Below are 23,231 nucleotides of genomic sequence, written 5' to 3' on the forward strand. Positions count from 1 at the left end.
GTGAGTACAGTAAGGCTGTACAGCACATTGGTTAGGCCACTTTTGGAATACTGCATGCAATCTTAGTCTCCCAGAAGAAATTTACAAGGATGTTGCCAGGGTTGAAGGATATGAGCTATAGGGAGAGGCTGAATAGATGGGACTATTTTCCCTAGAGTGTTAGAGGCTGAGGGGTGACCTTATCGAGATTTATAAAATCATGAGGGGTATGGATAGGGTAAATAGACAAGCTTTTTTCCTTGAGGTGAGGGAGTTAAAAACTAGAGGGCATAGGTTTAAGATGAAAGGGGAAAGATTTAAAGGGACCTAAGGGGCAACATTTTCATGCAGAGAATGGTGCATGTATGGAATGAGCTGCCAGAGGAAGTGGTGCAGATTGGTACAATTACAACACTTGAAAAGCATCTGGATGGTGGTATATGAATAGGAAAGATTTAGAGGGATATGGGCCAAATGCTGGCAAATGGGACCAGATTTATCTAGGTTATCTGGTCGGTATGGACGAGTTGGACCAAAGAGTCTGTTACCATGCTCTACATCTCTATGACTCTAAAACAGGAATGGGTGCCTGAGAAGCAATATCTAATTTGCTAAATGAGAAAGAATACAAATGATTAACACTGTGCTTTTTCTAAACCAAGGCAGAAAATTCACAAATGCTGCTTGATGAAGGTAGATGTACAGGGATATATTTTTGGGGAAATAGAGTAGAATGAAAATATACTCCCTATCATTTAATGAGGGGTCATATTCTGTCCTCAGTTACCCTTTTGTCCTTCATGTATTTATAAAATCTCTTTTGATTCTCCTTAACTTTATTTGCCAAAGCTATCTCATGTCCCCTTTTTGCCCTCCTGATTTCCCTCTTAAGTATGCTCCTACTGCCTTTATACTCTTAAAAGGATTCACTCGATTTCTCCTGTTTACACGTGGCATATGCTTTCTTTTTTTTTCTTGACCAAAACCTAATTTTCTTTCCTCTTCCAGCATTCGCAACACCTACCAACCTTGACTTTCACCCTAGCAGGAACATACTGTCTCTGGACTCTTGTCATCTCATTTTTGAAGGCTTCCCATTTTCCAGCCATACCTTTCCTGCGAATATTTGCACCCAGTCAACTTTTGGAAGTTCTTGCCTAATACCATCAACATTGGCCTTACTCCAGTTTAGAAGTTTAACTTTTAAATCCTTTGTATCCTTTTCCATCCCTATTTTAAAACCAATAGAATTATGGTCGCTGGCCCCAAAGTGCTCCCCCACTGACACCTCAGTCACATGTCCTGCCTAATTTCGTAAGAATAGGTCCAGTTTTGCACCTTCTCTAGTAGGTACTTCCATATACTGAATCAGAAAAATTTCTTGTACACTCTTAACAAATTCCTCTCCATTTAAACCTTTAAAACTATGGCAATCCCAGTCTATGTTTGGAAAGTTAAAATCCCCTACCAATGCCACCAATGTGTGGAACCGCAGGAGATAAGGGAAATACTAAATGAGCATTTTGTATCAGTGTTTGCTGTGGAGAAGGACATGAAGGATCAGAATGTGGGGAAATAGATGGTGATATCTTGAAAAATATTATCGAGAAGGAGTGCTGGATGTTTTGAGTCGCAGACAGGTGGATAAATCCCCAGGACCTGATCAGGTGTGCCCTCAAGCTCAGTGGGAAGCGAGGGAAATGATTGCTAGGCTTCTTGCTGAGATATTTGTATCATCGATAGTCGCAGGTGAGGTGCCAGAAGACTGGAGGTTGACTAACGTGGTGCCACTGTTTAAAGTGGTAAGGAAAAGCCAGTAAACTATAAACTGGTGAGCCTGACATCAATAATGGCCAGTTGTTGGAGGGAATCCTGGGGGACAGAATTTACATGTATTTGGATAAGCATGGACAGATTAGGGATAGTCAACATGGCTTTGTGCGTGGGAAATCATGTCTCACGAACTTGATTGAGTTTTTTGAGGAAGTAACAAAGAGATTTGAGAGCGAAGCAGTGGATGTGATCTAATTGGACTTCAGTAAGGCGTTTAATAGGGTTCCTTTTGATAGACTGTTTAGCAAGGTTAGATATCCTGAAATAGGGAGAACTAGCCATTTGGATACAGAACTGGTTTGAAGGAAGAAGACAGAGGGTGGTGGCGGAGAGTTGCTTTCATACTGGAGGCCTGTGACCAGTGGTGTGCCACAAGGATCATTGCTGGATCCATTTCTTTTCATTTATATTTAAAAATGTGATGTGAACTTAGGAAGTATAGTTAGTAAATTTGCAGATGACACCAGTATTGGAGGTGTCATGGACAGCGAAGAAGGTTATCTCAGATAGACAGTAGACAATAGGTGCAGGAGTAGGCCATTCTGCCCTTCGAGCCTGCTCCACCATTCATTATGATCATGGCTGATCATCCTCAATCAGTATCCTGTTCCTGCCTTATCTCCATAACCCTTGATTCCACTATCCTTGAGAGCTCTATCCAACTCTTTCTTAAATGAATCCAGAGACTGGGCCTCCACTGCCTTCTGGGGCAGAGCATTCCACACAGCCACCACTCTCTGGGTGAAGAAGTTTCTCCTCATCTCTGTCCTAAATGGCATACCCCTTATTTTTAAGCTGTGTCCTCTGGTTCGGGACTCACCCATCAGCGGAAACATATTTCCTGCCTCCAGAGTGTCCAATCCTTTAATAATCTTATACGTCTCAATCAGATCCCCTCTCAGTCTTCTAAACTCAAGGGTACACAAGCCCAGTCGCTCCAGTCTTTCAGTGTAAGGTAATCCCGCCATTCCAGGAATTGACCTCGTGAACCTACGCTGCATTCCCTCAATAGCCAGAATGTCTCTCCTCAAATTTGGAGACCAGAACTGCACACAGTACTCCAGGTGTGGTCTCACCAGGGCCCTGTACAGCTGCAGAAGGACCTCTTTGCTTCTATACTCAATCCCTCTTGTTATGAAGGCCAGCATGCTATTAGCCTTCTTCACTACCTGCTGTACCTGCATGCTTACCTTCATTGAGTGGTGTACAAGAACCCCCAGATCTCTCTGTACTGCCCCTTTACCTAAATTGATTCCACTTAGGTGGTAATCTGCCTTCCTGTTCTTGCCACCAAAGTGGATAAGGATCCATTTATCCACGTGAAAGTGCATCTGCCATGCATCTGAGCACTCACCTAACTTGTCCAGGTCACCCTGTAATCTCCTAACATCCTCATCACATTTCACCCTGCCACCCAGCTGATGAAATTTGCGAATGTTATTGCGAATACCATCTTGTATATCCTGAAGATAGATTGTAAAAAGCGGCGGTCCCAGTACTGATCCGTGCGGTACCCCACTGGCCAGTGCCCGGCATTCCGAAATGGAGGGGGGGAGGAGTGTGGAAGGATGAGAGAATGCAGGCTGCGGCCCTATGAAGCAGGGGGAGGGCTTGCAGTTCGCCTGTGTGGGGATGTGGGAGACTACAGGAGCCTGGTGGGCAAGGGCTGGCCTGAAAGGCAGCTGGAGGGACGGAGGGAGGGAAGCACGCACGGAGGAGGAAGAGCAAAGAGAAAAGAGAAAAAAAAGCCAAAGGGGATAAAGAGAAAGAGCAAGAAAGAAAATGTGGCTGGCCAGCACGCCTTGAAGTAGGGAGAAAAGGCAAGGGCCAGCGCCTACGGCCATACTAGTCTGAAAACGCCCGATCCCGTCTGATCTCGGAAGCTAAGCAGACTCAGGCCTGGTTAGTACTTGGATGGGAGACCGCCTGGGAATACCAGGTGCAGTAGGCTTTTTCCGCCAGCAGTGGCTGCTCAAGTCACCCCCCGTAATATATTCCCCTGTTTCTGTCTTCAAGGGCCCAATTTTAGTCTTAACCATTTTTTTCCCTTTCACATACCTAAAAAAGCTTTTACTATCCTCCTTTATATTTTTGGCCGGTTTACCTTCGTACCTCATTTTTTCTCTGCTTACTTCCTTCTTAGTAATCCTCTGTTGTTCTTTAAAAGCTTCCCATTCCTCCGTTTTCCCACTCATCTTTGCTATGTTATACTTTTTCTCTTTTGACTTTATATGTTTCTTAACTTCCCTCGTCACCCACAGCCACGCCTGCCTCCTCATAGGATCCTCCTTCCTTTTTGGAATGAACTGATCCTGCATCTTCTGCATTATACACAGAAATATCTGCCATTGTTCCTCCACTGTCATCCCTGCTAAGGTATTGCACCATTGAACTTTGGCCAGCTCCTCCCTCATAGCTCCATAGTTCCCTTTATTCAACTGAAATATTATCACTACCAATTGTACCCTCTCCCTTTCAAATTGCAGATTAAAGCTTATTGTATTATGGTCACTCCCTCCTAATGGCTCCTTCACTTCGATGTCCCTGATCAATTCTGGTTCGTTGCACAATGCCAGATCCAGAATTGCCTTCTCCCCGGTAGGCTCCAGCACAAGCTGTTCTAAGAATCCATCTCTGAGGCACTCCACAAAGTCTTTTTCTTGAGGTCCAATACCATCCTGATTCTCCCAGTCTACCTGCATGTTGAAATCCCCCATAACAACTATAGTAACATCTTTGCGACAGGCCAATTTCAGATCCTTATTCAGCTTACACCATACTACTGTTTGTGGGCCTGTAGATAACTCCCAAGAGGGTCTTTCTACCCTTAGAATTTCTCAGCTCTATCCACACTGACTCTACATCCCCTGATTCTAGGTCCCCCCACACAAGGGACTGAATATCATCCCTTACCAACAGGGCTACCCTACCCCTCTGCCCATCGGTCTGTCCTTACGATAGCACGTATAGCCTTGAATATTCATTTCCCAGGCCCTTTCCACTTGAAGCCACATCTCAGTTATCCCCATAATATCGTAGCTGCCAATTTCCAAAAGAGCCTCAAGCTCATCCATCTTATTTCTAATACTTCGTGCATTCATATATAGTATTTTTAATTTGTTACTGCCCTCACCCTTCCTATCAACCCCTATTTCACTCAACCTTACTGCATGATTCCTTTTTGAGTTTTCTGCTTCATTGATACCGTTGTCTTTCTTGACTTCTCTTGTTCTAACTTTTCCTTCTTAAACTTCCAGTTTGTCCCCTCCCCCCCGTTATTTAGTTTAAACGCAGCTGTGTTGCAGTAGTAAACCTACCTGCCAGAATGCTGGTCCCCAACCTATTAAGGTGCAAGCCATCTCTTTTGTATAATTTATGCTTACCACAAAACATACTCCAGTGATCCAAGAATTCAAATCCTTGCTTCCTGTACCAGTTCCCAGCCACACATTCAAGTCCATTATCTCCCTGTTCCTGGCCTCTCCAGCCCGAGGAACTGGAAGCAAACCGGAGATAACCACTCTGGACGTCCTGATTTTCAGCCTTCTTCCTAGTTCTCAGAAGTCCCGCTGTAGTATGTTCCTCCTCTTCTTCCCGACATCATTTGTGCCGACATGTACCACCACCTCTGGCTCTTCACCTTCACCCTTGAGGATTTCCTGCACTCTGTCTGCGATGTCCTTAATCCTGGCACCAGGAAGGCAACACACCATCCTTAAATCCCGCCTGTTGCCACAGAAACCGCGTTCAGTTCCTCTCACTATGGAGTCCCCTATCACCATGGCTCTATGCGATGTCTGACTCCTCGGCTCTGCCACCACGCCAACTTTTGATTGACAGATCTGACCGCCTCGCGGACTGGCAGTGTCATCTGTCTCTACTGTTTCCAAAAGATTCAACTTGTTCTTGACAGGTACTTCCCCCCATGGTCTCTTGCACCTGTCTCCTCTCTGCCTTCCTCATCGTCTTCTCTCTTCTGTTTCTCTTCTGGTATGGTCAGTGTAATAACCTCGCTGAAGGTCCTGTCCAAAAAGATCTCGTTCTCTCGGATGAGCCTAAGTTCCTCAAGTTCTTTCTTTAGTGCTGCGATATGCTCTGTCAGTAGCTGAACGTGCACACACTTTCCACACTTATACGAACCAGATACAGCAGAGTTGTTAACCTCCCACATCATGCACGTAGCACACAACCAGCTGGGCAGTCATGTCTTCACCCTCTTCAACTGTGGCGTAATCACTTCACTCAACTTCCTTGTCGAAGACTCCTGAGCTAAAGACTCTCTCTTCTCTGAACAGGAACTTCCCTGGACTCTCTTTTTTGGGCACGTCTGTGGACTTTAAAGTTAGGTTAGTGGAGGAGGGTGGGAGGGAGGCCCTACTTTGTAGGACCTGGGGTCTAGAACACTCAAATAACAATCACTTACCTTCCCAACCGGCTCTGCGCTCCGACTTCACTTCTGCCCAGCTCCCGCCGCTCTCTGCTGCAAAATATTACAACAGGATCTTGATCAGATGGACCAATGGGCAAAGGAGTGGCAGATGACGTTTAATTTAGATAAATGTGAAGTGCTGCATTTTGGGAAAGCAAATCTTAGTAGGACTTATACACTTAATGGGAGTGTTGCTGAACAAAGAGACATTGGAGTGCAGGTTCATAGTTCCTTGAAAGTGGAGTCACAAGTGGATATGATAGAGAAGAAGGTTCTTAATATGCTTTCCTTTATTGGTCAGAGCATTGAGTTTTGGCATTGGGAGGTCATAATAGACAATAGGTGCAGAAGTAGGCCATTCTGCCCTTCGAGCCTGCACCACCATTCAATATGATCATGGCTGATCATCCTTAATCAGTATCCTATTCCTGCCTTATCTCCATAACCCTTGATTCCACAATCCTTGAGAGCTCAATCCAACTCTTTCTTAAATGAATCCAGAGACTGGGCCTCCACTGCCCTCTGGGGCAGAGCATTCCACACAACCACCACTCTCTGGGTGAAGAAGTTTCTCCTCATCTCTGTCCTAAATGGTCTACCCCGTATTTTTAAGCTGTGTCCTCTGGTTCGGCACTCGCCCATCAGCGGAAACATGTTTCCTGCCTCCAGAGTGTCCAATCCTTTAATAATCTTATACGTCTCAGTCAGATCCCCTCTCAGTCTCCTAAACTCAAGGGTATGCAAGCCCAGTCGCTCCAGTCTTTCAGTGTCAGGTAATCCCGCCATTCCAGGAATTGACCTGGAATGTGGCTGTACAGGACATTGATTAGGCCACTTTTGAAATATTGTGTGCAATTCTGGTCTCCCTCCTATTGGAAGGATGTTGTGAAACCTGAAAGGGTTCAGAAAAGACTTTCAATGACCAAAAGAGAAAATGCTGCCAGGCCTGCTGAAATTTTCCAGCATTTTCTCTTTTTTGGTTTCAGATTCCAGCATCCGCAGTAATTTGCTTTTACCCAGTGTTTAACCCACTGCCACCTCTCTTCCAGGAATGCCTATCCTGAAGAAGTACTGCTCTTCTCTTTGAAAGGATTTTCGTTTGTCTCTCTCCCCCTGTCCACCTTCACTGCTTTCCCTTTCTCTCTGTGTTAGACAAGGTATTTACTAAGACTGTCTTCTACAGCCATATTTCCTTCCTCAGTGACTGTCTTCGCCTCTGACTTACTCCACGTGGATTTCAACTCAAATTCCACCCTGCATGCAGCCTCCAGAATTACAGGTACTTGCACGATATACAACATTTTTCCAGTTCTCCTTACAGATGCTGCCAGACCTGCTGAGATTTTCCAGCATTTTCTCTTTTGGTCTCAGATTCCAGCATCTTCAGTAATTTGCTTTTACCCAAGACTTTCAATTATGTTGCCAGGGTTGGAGGGTTTAATCTATAAGGAGAGGTTGAATAGGCTGGAGCTTTTTTCCCTGGTGCATCAGAGGCTGATGCGTGATCTTATAGAGGTTTCTAAAATCATGAGGGGCATGGATCAGGTAAATAGACAAGGTCTTTTCCTTGGGGTGGGGGAGTCTAGAATAGAGGGCATAGGTTTAGGGTGAGAGAGGAAATATTTAAAAGGGACCAAAGGGGTAACATTTTCACGCAGAGGGTGACGCGTGTATGGAATGAGCTGCAATAGGAAGTGGTGATGCTGGGACAATTACAGCATTTAAAAGGCATCTGGATTGTATATGAATAGGAAGAGTTTGAAGGGATATCGGCCATGTGCTGGCAAATGGGACTAGATTAATTTAGGATATCTGGTCAGTATGGACGAGTTGGACTAAAGAGTTTCCGTGCTGTACATCTCTATGACTCCATATGGATTGGAAAAAGCGAATAGAAGTTTCGGTGTTGAACTAGCCTGCTTTTTCTAACAAAGTGATAGCTTCAATAAGTCACTAAAAAAGAGCATATTAAATTTGCGTTTCAAAAAAGGGTCAATAGCAGATTCCACCGGGAAACAAATAATTCTGTCAGCATTGTGCCTGTGAACCTTCAGAATCTTGCACGTTAGTTTTTGTGGGTAGCTTGAGAGATTTCCTGATTTGGCAATCCACCTTAGCTTAAACGGTCCCAATCAACCAAATATTTCCTGCAGGGAGGCAGGGTCAGAATCGCATTAGGTTTTCCAACCCCAGAAGCAGATCCCAGTTAGCCATAGGAGGCTGCTCAGAGACTCCAGTTCGGTAATCTGTGACTTGCTCTCACTTGTTTCATAGGCTGTTAAATATGTAGCCTTCACCCATGTAGCCTTCACCGCATCACCCCACCAACCCCCATGTTAACTCCATGCCAATCCATGCTCCCCACTCACCCCTGTGGCATTGCTACAGTTTTTAGCCAGCATCCACCTTGTTCAGACATGAGGAACTATATGGAAATAACAATTTTATACAGCTCTCACTTCTATACGTTTCTTAATGAAATTCCTATTCATGAAGCCCAAAGTTCAAGTAGTTAACCTCCTGCAAAAACAAACTCACTTCTACTCAGACCTCATATGAAATACAGCTAAATCTTTAATAGGCTTTTTAAACTGTCAGTCAAATTGTCACTCAGAACTCTTGCTGAGATAATGGTAACTTTTGAAACTTGTCAAAGATTCATGATAGTGAAGTAATAGTCCTTGGAGAAACGCCAACAGAGGTGTATTGAGACAACATGACCCATCAACAAAGCACATCTGTTTTTTTCTAATCTGCATCAGACGGCCTGTCAATCAAAGCAGTTCAGAAGAGGATTTTAAAAAAAAATATCACTGTTGGGTTCAAGTGCTATGTTTAATGAACCGAGGATTTAAAAAAAACTTTGTTGTGTGACATTTAAGTAGACCTTCTCAGTCTTTTGACAGAACTTGCATAAATTCATGAGACCTTCACACTGCAGACTTAGGCTCTGAGGACCAACCACGATGGAGTGCATTTGAACTCTATTTGAAATGGCTCTATGTTTGGATTTCCCACTTGTCAGAGTTGCTTTATTACCCCTTGCAGAAACATTTTGATCAGAAATGGGAGCAGAATATCCTTATCGAGATTCTGCCTGCATTTTTTTTTTATATCTTCCTCAGTCCACGAAAGTTCAGCCACATCTTTCACTCATTTAGCTTTCAGTGAATATAGCACAACCTGCTTAACCTATTCTCACAAGATATTTTTATCATGGGAGTTAACCTAATAAGCTTTCTTTTAACTTCGTCTAAAGGTTGAAAATCCTACTATAAATAGAGATCAAAGCTGTACACAGTTACCTTTTCAATCCTTTGTACAGCAAAATTTCCCTATTTTATGTGCCACCTCCCTTACCATAAAGGACAGTATTCAATTTGCCTTCCGAATTATCTCTTGTACCTGTATATTTTACTTATATTGAAGTCACTTCTGTACAGCATATCAACTCTCTCTCAACGTAAATAACATTGTGGTTTTCTAGTCTTTCTGCCATAGTGAATAGCCTTACATTTTCTCACATCATATTCCAAGTGCCAGTTTTTGTTTTGCTTGTTTAACCTATCTCTTACTTCACAGGCATTTTGTATTTATTTTGTTTTATTTGTTCATGAATGTGGCCATTACTGGCTAGGCCGCCATTTATTGACCATCACTAATCGCCCTGGAGAAGATGGTTGCGAACTGTATTTTTGCACCATTTCAGTCCTTGGAGTGTAGGAACACTCCCAGTGCTAATGGGAACGGAGTTCCAGAATTTTGACCGAGTGACAATGGAAGAATGCCGATATATTTCCACTTTAGGATGGTATGGCAAATTGCAGATAGTGCTCTTCCTATGCATCTCTTGTCCTTGTGCTCCTGGATGGAAGACATTGCAGGTTTGGAAGGTGCTATTGCAAGAACGTTGGGAAGCTATCATCTTGCAGAAGGTATCCACTGCTACTAGTTTGTGTAAGTGGTGAAGGGAGTAAATGTCAAAGGTGATGGATAAAAAGCTAAACAAGCAGGATGCTTTGACCTGGATAGTGTCAAGCTTGTTTAGTGTTGGAGCTGTGCCTGTCCCGGCAACTGGAGTGTATTTCATAATATTCCTGACTTGTGCGTTGTCGATAATGGGCAGGCTTTGGGAGTTACTTACCACAGAACTCCTCTGACCTGTTCTTAGAGCCACAATAACTATATAGCGTTTCATTTTAGTTTCTGGTCAGTGATAATTCCCAGGAATATTAATGTTTGGGGATTTCAGTGATAGTAATGCCATTGAATGCCAAGGATCTCAATTGTGTAACGTGAATATTTTTGGCCATTTAGCAGCCTAAGCCTTGATATTGTCGTCATTAATTTATTTTCCACCTATCTTTGTATCATCCTCCTTTGACTCCATGACTCTATAAGTAGGACATTTGGCCCATGATGTAAATGGTAGTGTAGAATCGGTAGAAGACACTCAAATGGATGGTATGCAGATTATACAGATGAATAATAAAATTGTTCCAGCATAGTAGGAGTCATACCCACGATGGCTGTCTGCAGGTGAGTTTAACTACTCTCAGTCCCTATTGATTTCCTGTGGTATTCAACTGCATTCATTGTAGCATGAAAGAATAAGAAAAGAATCGAATACAGGAGCTCAAAATTCTGGAAGGATTGCAAAGCTAAAGTCTTGGGTACAGCAATAATAAGCAAGTGAGGGGAATCACAAAGATTGGTACTGAGAGCAGCAAAGCTACACAATGTATAGTGAGAACTGGCAACTTAAATAGCCGAGGTAATAATGGCATTTAAAAGTGAATTGGATAAATATTAGAAGAAAAATATTTTTAAATCCTGTGGAATGATTGAAGTAAATAAACCCAGTGTTAATGATATTTTTGCAGTAATAAATCTTCAAAACAATTGTTGCCACACATTTCATCATGACCATACATTTGTAGGTCTGATGATGTATTCAAGTTTCAGTTTGATATGCAGCTTCAAATAGGGTAAATTGCAAACAGGATGATAAATTGTCATTACTGCTAATAACTATGGTAATTCTACTGAGTTATGTACCTGAACGTTTTGACAAGTCAGTCTTTCAGCTGACAACACTGGGTAATACTGCATTAATTATATATGAATAATGGAATTTATACTCATCATTTCCAATCAGGCTGATATTTACGGCCAAACTGGTTTCTTATTTACTTCCCTTAACTGCCTTTGTTTCAGACAATGTCATACTCTAACTGTTAAGCGGCTGCAGTGGAGACGACCTGTGGGAAGAGCAGGACATGACGATGAGAATGACAGCAACTGGTTACAGCTAGCAAGTTGTAGCACTGATTACAGTATCAATATTTTCAATGTTAACAGAATATCTCTTTAATTTGAATATAAAAATATTTATATTCCGATTTGTTGCATTTTTGGTTGGTTAAATGCGATCATAAATTGTAATTGTTTCCTAACTTAAGGAAAGCTCTGTTAACTACCCAAAGGAAAATTGTACTATGATTGCAGAGAACCATTATTCTAGTTTACAGAACAGAGCAAATGTAGAACAAAAGTACAGTACAAAATTCTGGAGTTATCATTGTCCTAATTTACAGAACTTATTTTAAACCTATTAGTCAAAACCTTTGTAGAAGAGAGCAATTGAAACAAAATGGTACAATAATTTCTTTCTGCAGTGTTGTCTGTTGTCAAGAAACTTAGCAATAAAAGTACATAGGAATATAATTTGTTTACAATAAATGTATTGATGGAGGATTACGCTATTTGTAAGAAAGCGAGTCTGGCTTTCTAATGTGAGCGCCATGGTGAGCTTTGAAAAAGAATGATGTCCATAATTTTGGTGTTCAGAATGAGGTTTATAATACTTTCCATTCAGTTTCTGCAAATTTTAACATCACTTCAACATGATCTGGATTATTTTTCCTTCCTGTATTACTGTGTATATAGATTACAGACTATTAAAAGAAATGACTCTAAGCATAATGTGTTTAATTGAACCCAACGTTACTCTATCAAGCTGTTAATCCTGTTTCTAATCTCAGACTGTCTTTACATTTCTGACGATAAATAAAGAATCATGTTTCTTTAGTTGTTGTTGTAGAACTTTTTAAATTCTGGGCAATATTTATTAAAAACAAAATGAAACTAGTTACTCCAGAAATGTTAAATGTTATTGAGCTCTTCAATCTGTGCTCCTCTGAATTTCACTCCTGGTGATATTTTCTTGGCCAAAATGTGAGTGATCCATTTAGTATTGAGCTCAATAGACTGATGTTTACATTGTTTCAACTGCTTACTGTTTACATTGTTTCAGAAGTCAACTGCTTCAAGATTTTGGACATGCTCTAATTACTTTTGTTTAAAATTGGTTTTATTTGTTGACTATGCAAATGTACGTATCTTCATCGTCTTTTCTACAGTGTATTAATGGATATTCCCTGTGCTGGTCTGCTGTAATTGCTATGTAGTAATATTCCCTTGTGCTGCCAGATGATGGAGCTAAGTATAATAGGCTATCTGAGCAAGTCAAGCACTTACTTTTATGATGTGGGTTTTAATATAAGTTCTTTTGAAGACTGTTTCTTTTCTCTGACTTCGCAATAATTCATGTGCAGACAAACGGGAAGCACAGGAGAGAGTGCATTTTTTACAAAGGTGTGAGAAATGTCCATTGAAAATGTAAGTTATGTGTAATTCGTAAAGACTATAGAATTCATCGACCAGCCAAACAATGATTCCACAAATTGTTGCAGTAGTCAACAACAACAATTAAGTGATTTCTTAGCACGATTGGTGTCATCAGAGCCGGCACATTTCAAACGTATTTTTCTAACTATTTAACAGTTTATAGTGCAAATAATTAGACTTTCATCAACAGGTACTTGTTTGTAGAGTTGTTTTATAGTGATTGCTATTTGCAGTCAACTGCCAGCTCATTACACTGTAATAGGAACACTCTCTCAACTACAAGTAATGAAGTAACTTCTGCTCAGACTTAAAATAAATTGCTGGGTTCTGTACTAAATTACAGTTTTTGTGAGTTAAAACATTTTCTTTCTCTACCCAAAAAATGCAGGCTTTTGTACACACACCCTTTCATCATTTTCTGGCTTCTCTAAGAACTCCCACACCACGTATTATTTTGTTAAACTCATTGTCAGACTTCTTTGTAAGATATATGGTGGGTTTGACATCTGATTATAATTCTTCTCCATCTGGAATCCCGAGGATCCATTGAGAGTTTTATCTTTGCAATATGTTTAGGGGTACGAAATGAATTATGAGGACCATGCTGTGTTCTACAGTTAGTTATATTTTACCATCAGTGCTACATCACAAAATTATTTTTCATAGTGTAACAACATTGATTTTATTGTGGTGTTACATTATGATTGAAGCATAATGCATCATGATACAACCAGATCCTAGGCTAGGTTCCCCAATTTGTAATGATTCCAGGTGGGATACACAAACTGTTAAGCTTTCGAGTGAGGAGGGATGATCTGGCTTCCTGTTTTGTTCACTTGCCTGCTTGTTGGTTACAAGGTTAATTAAAAAAGGACCCATTCTCTAATGGATATCTTTCTTCTAGACTCAAATTAATAAGTGCTGTAAATGAGCTAATCCTAACAAAGAGGGAGTAATTAATAAATGGGAAATGGGTAAAGAATGTAAACCAGTACACACACACAAAATGTGAGTCCAAAAATGTAAAAGATTGTATTTTAAATTAAGAGTATAAAATCAGCCTCTAAAATGTTTCAATGACTAAATAATTGAATGTTATGACCATTGTAGCGGAGGTTATCAGGAGCATTGATGTTGGTCGATGTGCACTTGATTCATGATCAACTGTTGGAACATGAACCATGCTGCTAGCCAATTAGACTTGTGGCATTCAAAGTGAGAGAGTGCCTTACCTGCAGCACAGGGGCAACTAAGGCACGGTTGTTAGACTGTGACCAGCACAGTACACTAATGAATAAAACCAATTTGGCCTACAAGCATTCAGTCTTTCTAGTCTAGTCCAGCAGAGTTAAAACTGAATTTTTCACTCTTGTCCTTGTGAATTCTTCAAAGGTAAAACACAAAATGTCCCAGAACTTCGGAACATAATGCACAGTGAGTAGCTTGCTGTTCGGCAAGAAGTCTTAGCTCTTTGTTAGTTTTCACTAGAGAGCACAGTCCAGTCTGTTTTCAATTGCCTGTTATTCACCCCTCACTCCCTTTGAAGGGCTTACTATTTGAAGTTCCTTTCGCATCTATGGGTGTGATGATTTGTGTGTGTCTCTCTCTCTTTCCAGATAGTCACATAGCCAAAAATACCTGCAAAGAAAACTATGTCAACTCCTTTGTTTAAGAAATAGCATGCCTTGTAATTAAAAGTTTAAAATGTCAGTAGTACTTTGGGATTCTGAACTGCGATCATTAAACAAATAACACTTAGCTTTCAATAGCACTTTTTTTCCTATAGGGAGCACCGCATTAGCTGCAGTTCTGCAGCAAATATTGCAAGCCAACAGAGGGTGCTCCTTGATCACATTTGATCAGAATAGCATACATTCCTTTGCAAAAGAAAATGTTTTTTGAGCATTAGATTATAAGACATAGGAGCAGATATTAGACCATTCAGCCTATCAAGTCTGTCTGCCATTCAAACATGACTGATCAGTTTCTCAACCCCGTTCTCCCACTTTTTCCCTGTAACCCTTGATCCCATTGATATTCAAGAACCTACCTATTGCAGGCTTAAATAAACTCAATAACCTGGCCACAGCCTTCTGTGGCAATGGATTCCATATTTACCACTCTGACTGAAGAAGTTTCTCCTTATCTCCATTCTAAAAGGTCTTCCCTTTATTCTAAGACTGTGACCTCAGGTTCTAGTGTCTCTTACAAATGGAAATATCTTCCCAACATCTACTCTGTCCAGGCCATTCAATATTCTGTATGTTTCAATTAGATCCCCCCCCCTTCACCCTTCTAAACTCCCAAGTATAAACCCACAGTCCTCAAGCATTCTTATGTTAAGCTTTTCATTCCTGGGACCATTCTTGTGTGTTATCAAAATGATTTAAAGATTGCCAAAGTTGATTGACTTGCTGGCACTTTCAGTTTAGGCCCATACGATGTGTGATGTGACCTTGTATACTACTCAGCCTTTACTGAATTGTAGCTTTCTATCTCAGATGGCTCAGAAGGACATTGACACTATGTACTGACTACATCACCTATTAGAAAGTAACGTTTGTAGGAGCTATTACAGCCTTTAATCCCTCCATCCAGCAACCAATATGTATCAAGTTTGTTATGTCTATCTTTATGGTTGTTAATAGATTTAAAACATTTAGATTGTTTCAACAAATTGCATGAGATATATTTTGCACCCATAAAAGTGACTCCAGTAATCCAGGATAAAATTATTGTTGTAATGTGCTCAGGTTTAATAGTCGGAGTTTATGACCTCTTAAAGTGCAATTTATTACCTACTAATTAATTGCACCGGTGTATCAATCTTTGCAAGTCTCAAGTAATGGTTTCAAAGAAATCACATAGATTTACTTGTGCAATCTCCAGGAAACCTCTTTGGCAGAAGAAAGTCAAGGGTGTTGAGGAGCTTCTAAATAGAATGGGTAAGCATCGTTTAGAAAAACACACCTTCAAAATAAATTGCTTATAGCTATTTTATTTCTTTTTTTTCAACCCGCAATAAATCATTTTTTTTACACTTGTGTCATAAGTGCCATCATTTGCTAAAATATATTTGCCATATAAAAGATGCAGTTTTTTGCTATTCAACAATCTTTGCTATTTACAAAATTTCAGATTTTCTTGGAGTAATAAAAGGTAATGTAAGTTTTGTATCCTTTTTAAAATGTATCCGTTCTGGTAAAGGCTGGTCTTATTTTGAATTGTTTCAGAGTCTAACACAGACACTAGCAAAACTGACAGTTTCTTATCTCAAATGTGTACGCCATTGAAAGGAATGATGTCACCACAGGATTTCAGAATATATTTCTGATGGGTAGCCAAGCTGAACAACTGAATGTAAACAGATGGGAATGATCTGCAGAAACAGGCTAAAATTTGAGTCTTAGCTGCACAATGGATTACATTTTCCTTAATTATTTTAAAAGTTCCTTAATTTTAAATGTAAAATAACTAATATGTGCTGTAAAGGTTATTCAGTGTTCAAAAGAATTGAGTGTATTAGCATTTCATCAGAGAAAAAAGTCAAATAGAAGTACCTATTAATAGCTCATAAAAATGCCATGGATACAGCCTGCATTGTATCTGCTGGCAGAAATACTGGAGTAAATCAAAAGGGAATCAAAGCAGTAACAAATCAATTGTGTTGATCTGATGGAAAAAACTATTCTCCCCCTGCATCCCAATAAGAGATTAAAATTGTAGGTGCTGGGTGCAGAAGACCATATGATTGAATTTCATGTGTCGACCCCCCCCACCCAAGACCAAATTCCTGAACCTCTTTGCATACTCACAATGCACAATCCTTTGTCCCCCTCCCAAGTGCCCTGCGGAACTTTGCTTTGTTCACCTTTTCCATTTTGCTGACCATCAACCCCAAAGGTGACTCTCCTTATGATTTATAACATCAACACAAACCCTGATTTTCCCATGCTCACTAATACAGCTGTGAGTTAGACTTTGTGTGGATTGTTACCATTTTTATCGGGGGGTGAGGGGTTGTTGGTAGCTGTGAGATTACATGGTGCTTGGAGTGGCAGGCAGTAAAGTGAAGACCACAATCACATCAGCCATGATCTTTTTGACTGGAGATGTAGGCCTAGGAGCAGAATGGTCTCTTGCTCTTTCTTATGTTCCCTTTCCCAGTTTCATACTATTATGGTAGTCTCTGGTAACAGTTGATTATATCATCATTTAGTGAAATTGGGGGAGGTGGTGATATGGTAGGAAATGCTTTGGTGTGAACTTTTAATTCAGAAAACTTTCATGGTTAGCATAAAACTGAAATTAGTCATAAATCCCTACAGTGGGGAAACAGGCTATTTGGCCCATCAAGTCCACACTGACTCTCTGAAGAGCATCTCACCCAGAGCCACCCCTGTGTAATCCTGTATTTCCCATGGCTAATCCACCTAGCCTGCTTACCCCTGCACACTGGGCAATTTAGAATAGCCAATCCATCTAACCTGCACATCTTTGGACTGTGGGAGGAAGCTCGAGCACCCGGAGGAAACCCACACATTTAAGGGGAAAATGTGCAAACTCTACACAGTCGCCTGAAGCTAGAATTGAACCTGGGTCCCTGGTGCTGTGAGGCAACAGTGCCACCCATAAGTATCTCTTGAAATCAGATTTTGAAGCAGTGCTTCTTGGCAAAACTACTAATTGATTCCTTGAGCCCTTGTCAAAGGAATAGGATTCAGCCAAGCAGCTTGCAGCAACTTTCAGTTAGATCATGGCTGACTATCTCGATGCCCCTTTCCTACACTATTACCTTATCATTAGCCTTGCGAATTATATTGATTTTGTGTTATTGATCATGCTCAGTGATTGAACTTCCATCAACTTCTAGGTTAGAGAATTCCAAAGATCCATTGCCTCTTGTGAAGAAATAATTTTCTGCCTTAGTATTCTGAGACCATGCCAAACCAAATAATTGTGTTTACGCTGTTTATCCCTTTGAGTATTTTGTAGATTTGAATGAGATCACTGGTATGGATTATATTTGGTTTCTCAGAATACTTTTGATGAGGTCCTCCAAAGAAGGATGGTTCGCAAAGCTAAAGCAGAAGAGATAGGAGGCAATGTACTGGCATCCGTTAAGGATTGGCTAACAGGCAGAAACCTGAGAGTAGAAATCAACAGGTCATTCTCATACCACTAATCAACACCTGCCAATTTGAGTCTGTGCAAGCTGTGACCAGACCCTGATTGGTAGCTGCACATGTCCATGACTCTCTTCCCTTCCCCCTAATAAGGCAAAGGACTGATGAAAACTTGCTCCCTCGAACACAGAGCCACCAACCCCTTGTACAATGTCCCCCATGGACTCCACTGAAGAATATTCCTGCAAGATGTTATGATATTGCCAACTCCTTGCTGCAGATGCAGTGAGTTTGTCATGAACAATATTGCCATCGATACAAGCATGACACTGACAAACTGGCATACAACATGTTCGTGCCTTTGCCCAAGGACACTTGAGCATGGGCAGCTGCGTGGTTTTGTGGCTGTGCCATTTAGCACTGCAAGGCATGCTGGTAGGTGCAATGTGAATACTCACTAAGAAAACAAGCAGCTCTGATAGACAGTCAGGTCCAAGCTATGACCTAGGTGCCACGTTCCAATGTGTTAACTGGACTTGTGTGCACTGCTAGTTGCTGGTGTACCCTATTCTACAAGTCTGTGATTCCAGGACACATTGCCAGTGTATCATAGAGGTGCCAGGATAATAACAGATATCATTGTTCATGGAGGAATGGTATAAGTAACTGGTACCAATTGATCCTGGACTTGGCTGGAGTTTGCTTGTAGGCAATATGGTGGTTCAGTGGAAGTGGCATGTGACCAAGTGCCTGTTCTGGATTTCAAGCCAAGCCTTCCCAAGGGCTAGTTTGGTGGGTGAGTTTGGCAAGATCAGAAGCAAAATATTAATGAGGTGAGTTGGACTGTCAATTAGCCTAATAGGTGTTAGTCCAGTAGATTTTTAACTCATCAAAAAAAACCTAAAGAAGCAAAAATAGAAATTGCTGGAAAACCTCAGCATGTCTGGTGCCATCTGTGGAGAGAAAACAAAGAGTAAACTATCTGGGTCCAATAAACCTTCAGATTGGTAACTCATCACTGGTGAGAATCTCACCACACTACTTATGAAATAGCAAAAGGTGGAACGCGATCTCTCAACATCAAGTTGGACGTCACCAAACATCTCATCCAATTTTGTGACACAGCTTGACATGGTGACATCACTGAGACCAATCAGATTCCACCCACTGTTTCTGTTGCTCTGTCAACTGTTGCTATTTCTCCAGCATACCGTTTTAATTTCAGATCTCCAACCTTTACAATACTTTTCTCTCAAAAGGATGTATATGTGTTGGAAGCTGTTGAGAAAAGGTTTACTAGACGATACTCTTATGTCTTTTAAGATAAGACTGGACAGGCGAGGCTCATATCTGCTGGAGATTAGAAGAGTAAGAAGCCTTTAAATTGAAATATCGAAGATGCTGAGTGTATTGACAGACCAGACATGTAAAAAGATATTCCCTTGTGGGAGACTCAAGAACTAAGAAATCCAGGAAGGCAACAGAACTCTGCAAAGTTCTCCCTGGCAGTGAGAGCAGGAGCAGGCAATCTGAGGCGGCCTGTGGTGTTGGCGGGAGTCCGCAGCTGGAGGTAATGGTGAATTTCATCAAGGATATGCTTCTCCATCATGTAATTACAGTTAAAATATAATGTACAGGGGATATGTACAATCACATGAAAACCAGCAAAGAGCAAGAAAAACAGCAAAGGTGCCCATTTTCTCTTAGGAAAAGTACGTCATGGATAATATTTTGAAAATATGCAATTTTGACTTCTATCTTTAAGGGAGGATATACTTATATTGGTGACAGTCCAGCAAGGGCTCACTAGGTGAGCTGAGGGGCGGCAGGGGGGGTTGTCGTACGGTGAGAGGTTGAATAAACTGGGTCTGTTTTCTATGGTGTTTTTGAAATATTCAAGATTCTGAAGGGGCTTGACAGTAGACATTCAGATTTTGTTTTCCATTGGTGAGGAAGTTAGAAAAAGGGGGCGTAGTTTAGGGTAAAGTCGATAATTTAGGACAGAGATTAGGAAAGCATTCTACACACAATGGATTATGAACCTTCCAAATTTTCCATCTCAGGGGGATACGGGGATTGCCATAATTTAATATACCTAAGGCTAAGCTAAACAGATGTTTTGTCTCAAATCAAAGAATAAAGGGAGCAGGCAAGAAAGTAGAATTGAATTGAAAGATCTACCTTCTATTCCTCTCGGATGTGGGAGTTGAGGAAGAGTTAACATGTTACTGAGGATTATGTCTGCACAAGTGTCTAGTTGCGACTCGTATCAGATTGAATGGATCGGTTGAAGCAACAGTTAGAGTCAATGAGGAATTTACAAGAGCCAGTGAGGGTGATGGATTATAGGAGGGAGAAAAGTCACAGATATAGTCAGATAGATGGTATCTGAAAGGTACGAGGGGTGTGCAGGTAGTGCAGGCGTCTCCTGTGGCTATCCCATTTCAAACAAGTATGCTGTTTTGGAAAATGTAGGGGGGTGATGGATTCTCAGGGGAATGTAGCACAAACAGCCAAGTTTCTGGTATTGAGACAGGTTCTAAGCAATTAATTGTGATAGGGAACTCTCTTGTCAGAGACACAGACAGACGTTTCTGTGGTTAGCAGCAGAAAATCAAAATGGTGTGTTGCCTCCCTGGTGCCGGGATCAAAGCTATCTTAGAGAGGGTGCAGAATGTTCTCAAGGGGGAAAGGATCCAGCAGGAGGTCATTATACACATTGGAACCAATGACATAGGAAGGGAAAAGGTTGAGATTCTGAAGGGCAAATATAGAAAATTAGGCAGGAATTTAAAAAGAATGTTCTCGAGGATCATTATATCTGGATAACTCCTGGTGCCACGAGTTAGTGAGGGTAGGAATAGGATGATAGAGCAGATGAAGGTTGAGGAGCTGGTTCATGGGAGAAGGGTTCATATTTTTGGGTTTTTGGAATCTCTTCTGAGGTAGAAGTGATCTGTACAAGAGGATGGATTGTACCTGAATTGGAAAAGGACTAATATACGGACGGGGAAATTTGCTCGAGTTGCTTGGGAGGATTTCAACTAATAAGGTGGAGGGTGGGGACCCAGGGAGATAGTGAGGAAAAAGATCAATCTGAGACTGGTACAGTTGGGAAAAAGACTGAGTCAAACAGTTAGGGCAGGCAGGAACAAAGCAGAGAACAAAATAGGACTGATAAATTAAACTGCATTTATTTCAATCCAAGAGGCCTAACAGGGAAGGCAGATGAACTCAGGGCATGGTTAGGAACATGGGACTGGGTTAAGAATTACAGAAACATGGCTCAGGGATGGACAGGACTAGTAGCTTAATGTTCCAGGATATAAATGCTACAGGAAGGATAGAAAGGGGGGGCAAGAGAGGAGGAGGAGTGGCATTTTTGATAAGGAATAGCATTACACTGTACTAAGGGAGGATATTCCCGGAAATACAGCCAGGGAAGTTATTTGTGTGGAACTGAGAAATAAGAAAGGGATGATCATCTTATTGGGGTTGTATTATAGACCCCCTAATAGTCAGAGGGAAATTGAAAAACAAATTTGTGAAGAGATTTCAGATATCTGTACGAATAATAGGGTGGTTATGGTAGGGGATTTTAATTTTCCAAACATAGACTGGGACTGCCATAATGTTAAGAGTTTAGATGGAGAGGAATTTGTTAAGTGTGCACAAGAACATTGTCCGATTCAGTATGTGGATGTACCTACTAGAGAAGGTGCAAAACTTGACCTACTCTTGGGAAATAAGACAGGGCAGGTGACTGAGGTGTCAGTGGGGGAGAATTTTGGGGCCAGCAACCATAATTCTATTAGTTTTAAAATAGTGATGGAAAAGGATAGACCAGATCTAAAAGTTGAATTTCTAAATTGGAGGATAAGGCTAATTTTGATAGTATTAAGCAAGAACTTTCAAAAGCTGACTGGGGGCAGAAGTTCACAGATAAATGGATGGCTGGAAAATGGGAAACCTTCAAAAATGAGATAACGAGAGACCAGAGAAAGTATATTTCTGTTAGGTAGGTTTAAGGAATGCTGGATGATTAGAGAAATTGAGGTTTAGGTTAAGAAAAAGAAGGAAGCATATATCAGGTATAGGCAGCAGAGATCGAGTGAATCCTTAGAGTGCAAAGGTGTATACTTAAGAAGGAAATCAGAAAGGCAAAAAGGGGACATGAGATGGCTTTGGCAAATAGGATTAAGGAGAATCCAAAGGGCTTTTATAAATACATTAAGGACAAAAGGGTAACCAGGGAGAGATTAGGGCCCCTCAAAGCAAGGCAGCCTATGTGTCGAGTCACAAGAGATGGGGGAGATACTAAAATGAGTATTTTGCATCAGTATTTACTGCGGAAAAGGATATGGAAGATATAGAATATGGGGAAATAGATGATGACATCTTGGAAAATGTCCATATTACATAGGAGGTAGTGCTGGATGTCTTGAAGGTCGATAAATCCCCAGGACCTGATCAGGTATACCCTAGAATTCTGTATGAACTTAGGGAAGTGATTGCTGGGCCTCTTGCTGAGATATTTCTATCATCGATAGTCACAGGTGAGGTGCCAGAAGACTGGAGGGTGGCTAACGTGGTGCCACTGTTTAAGAAAGATGGCAAGGACAAGCCAGGGAACTATGGAACAGTGAGCCTGAAGTTGGTGGAGGGCAAGTTGTTGGATGGAATTCTGAGGGACGGGGTTTACACATACAGAGGAAACTCAATTATCCGAATACCAATTATCGGAAAATCAGATTATCTGAAGGAGATCTCCAGTTCCTGATGGAAACATTACATCAAAGATGTGTTTCCAATAGTGATCACATCTTTTGTTTACAATGATTAAACAGGCAACGTCTCCAAATGACTGCCCGCCCTCTCTCTCTCTCCCCACATTTTACCTGGAATTCTACACAGGGGTGTACCCTAAACCCTTGAAATCTTTAGATTAGATTAGATTACTTACAGTGTGGAAACAGGCCCTTCGGCCCAACAAGTCCACACCGACCCGCCGAAGCGTAACCCACCCATACCCTTACCCCTACATTTACCCCTTTAACCTAACACTACGGGCAATTTAGCATGGCCAATTCACCTGATCCGCACATCTTTGGACTGTGGGAGGAAACCGGAGCACCCGGAGGAAACCCACGCAGACACGGGGAGAACGTGCAAAC

The 23,231-nt window shown here is 41.3% G+C and overlaps 1 protein-coding gene and 1 non-coding gene across 5 annotated transcripts in view; both read left to right on the plus strand.

Annotated features, from left to right (window-relative positions):
- elp2 (elongator acetyltransferase complex subunit 2) overlaps positions 1–12,349 on the plus strand; it is a 148,133-nt gene extending 135,784 nt beyond the window's left edge. For all 4 annotated transcript variants that reach the window (XM_043689953.1, XM_043689952.1, XM_043689954.1 and 1 more), the window contains one exon: positions 11,459–12,349. In XM_043689953.1, the coding sequence (XP_043545888.1) occupies positions 11,459–11,615 (157 nt within the window). In that variant the 3' untranslated portion in view covers positions 11,616–12,349. The remainder of the gene's footprint in view (positions 1–11,458) is intronic.
- LOC122550378 lies at positions 3,645–3,763 on the plus strand. The gene has a single exon (XR_006311833.1). It is a non-coding gene; the product is annotated as a 5S ribosomal RNA (ribosomal RNA).
- Positions 12,350–23,231: the final 10,882 nt, after the last annotated feature.

This window comes from Chiloscyllium plagiosum, chromosome 5 (genome assembly GCF_004010195.1).
Source record: "Chiloscyllium plagiosum isolate BGI_BamShark_2017 chromosome 5, ASM401019v2, whole genome shotgun sequence".
In the NCBI taxonomy this organism is placed as follows: domain Eukaryota; kingdom Metazoa; phylum Chordata; class Chondrichthyes; order Orectolobiformes; family Hemiscylliidae; genus Chiloscyllium; species Chiloscyllium plagiosum.